This window comes from Bremia lactucae (genome assembly GCF_004359215.1).
Source record: "Bremia lactucae strain SF5 chromosome Unknown BlacSF5_NotPlaced_200_SHOA01000120.1_2678225bp, whole genome shotgun sequence".
In the NCBI taxonomy this organism is placed as follows: domain Eukaryota; phylum Oomycota; class Peronosporomycetes; order Peronosporales; family Peronosporaceae; genus Bremia; species Bremia lactucae.
This window is the reverse complement of record NW_027152213.1, coordinates 654252-656046: the sequence shown is the minus strand read 5'-3', so window position 1 is coordinate 656046 and position 1795 is coordinate 654252. Positions and strand designations below refer to the sequence as shown.

General features: G+C 52.4%; 1 protein-coding gene across 1 annotated transcript; it reads left to right on the top strand.

The window, feature by feature from the left end:
* Window positions 1-143: 143 nt before the first annotated feature.
* CCR75_008068 (uncharacterized protein) lies at window positions 144-1168 on the top strand (the record flags this gene model as incomplete). The annotated part of the gene is made up of 2 exons (XM_067966123.1): window positions 144-1008; window positions 1080-1168. 2 exons carry the CDS (start codon window positions 144-146, stop codon window positions 1166-1168), a joined length of 954 nt encoding a protein of 317 aa, XP_067814647.1.
* Between the last annotated feature and the right edge of the window lie 627 nt (window positions 1169-1795).

The following is a 1795-nucleotide window of genomic DNA, read 5'->3' as shown; positions in this document are numbered from 1 at the left end:
ACCAACTGAAGACTCGGGTTCGACTTGCCAGTCAGAAGACGCTCACGATAGAACAACGAGCGATGGTGGCGTCGGCGGTTATTCTGGCGAAACTCCTATATATCGCAAGACACGCATGGCCAACCACACGAACGGTTCGACTAATGGAAAAGTACATTAAGAATTATGTCTGGCATGGAGTTTTCGACAAATTGGACACCCGATGTACTACGTGGATGACGGGAACGGTGGCCGGACTACGGCGAAAGGAAGGTGGACTTGCTGTCCCAAATTTACGCGCTGAGCTCTTGGCATTATCTGCGGTCACAGTGTCACGCTGGGGCTCTTCAGCTACAAAGACAAGCTTACTTATTGGCGAAGTGTTACTCCGCAATGGCAAGAAGCACGAATGTGCAGCGCAGAAGCTCACGATGGGATGGACAAGACGAAGAGTTACGGGTTTTGCAGCTGGCAGTACGCTCTGGGCAGCAGGGCGATGTGTGCTGGGGGAACATGCGGGGTCAGGCCATCACGGCGAGCATGTAGCTCAGGTCGCCAGATTCTATTCGCACATAGAGAAGCAGGTACCCACGAGTCTATTATGGGATGACACCTCATGTGAAATCGATCTCACAGCAATGCTGAGATCTGAGCTCTTGACAATCAGAAATTATTTCGCAACTCACTATGAATCGGTACAAATTGTGTGGCTACCATATTTGAACCTGAATAACTTCCCGTTGTTCACGCCTACTGGAGTGATTAAACCGGGCGCTGAGATGAAAGTGATGTGGGGCCGAGGCATCGTGGGGAGTATTCTCGGTTGGCACAAGACTAGCAGGACAAAGTTGACTTTTACGGCGAAGGACTCACGCTTTCTGTCAGCTTTACGACCGCTAATAGTCGCACTCATTGCGAATTTTCCCGAGATATTATATAATCGTGAACAGGCCACCGTCATCCCTGTCACAACGACGCCACCGGACACGCCTTTCGAGGTCCACACACGTCCATCCACCACCAGTGATGGTACCGTGCATCTCTCAGTTTTCACAGAACCTGGCCAGGTCTCTTACACGTTCGTTGTGGGCACATGGCAGGAGGCGAGCATTCCCCTCCAACAGTGGGCAGGGCAACAGTGCCGAATCGAGAAGGTTGGTCCACATCCGGCCCTGCACAGACTCGTTGACCTGAGGCGACGGAAAGGAGCGAAACCACATACACGCCAATACTATAAAGACGTGGTACGCGCGAGTGAACGCAGAATCGGACTCCAGGAAGTGGCCAACCGAAAGGAAGCGTGGGCTGCGGACAATTCGCACATCGCGGAGGGGCTGGGAACCGTGGATTGGATAGACATCCGCATTATCACAGGTGCTACGGTATGGGCGACCCAGTTATTATACCGCATAAAGATGAGGGCTGCCCACTGCCAGAGTGTCGAGATCTCGGGATCACCAAGGCGCATATATGGTGGAACTGTCGAGTAGCGAGACCACTATGGAGGGGGTTTCTGGGTAAGTGGATAGACCTCGGATTGCAACTGGAGGCTAATGATCCCCGTTCCATATTTAGTTCAGGTTGCAAATGGTGCCAACTAGAATTAGGCAGGTGCTGCAGCAGCTTTATGGAAACATGGCAGAGGCACAGAAGGAGGAGATATATAGCTGGTGCTATGACACCTTAAACGAGCGCTGGCGACTAGGAGTTTTGCAAATGCTTCAGGCCGTATGGAACCGACGATGCAGAAGCAGGGACGCGACGCTGGACAACTCGCTATGTCGTGCAATAGCCCTTCTTCGTGGTCGATTACCCC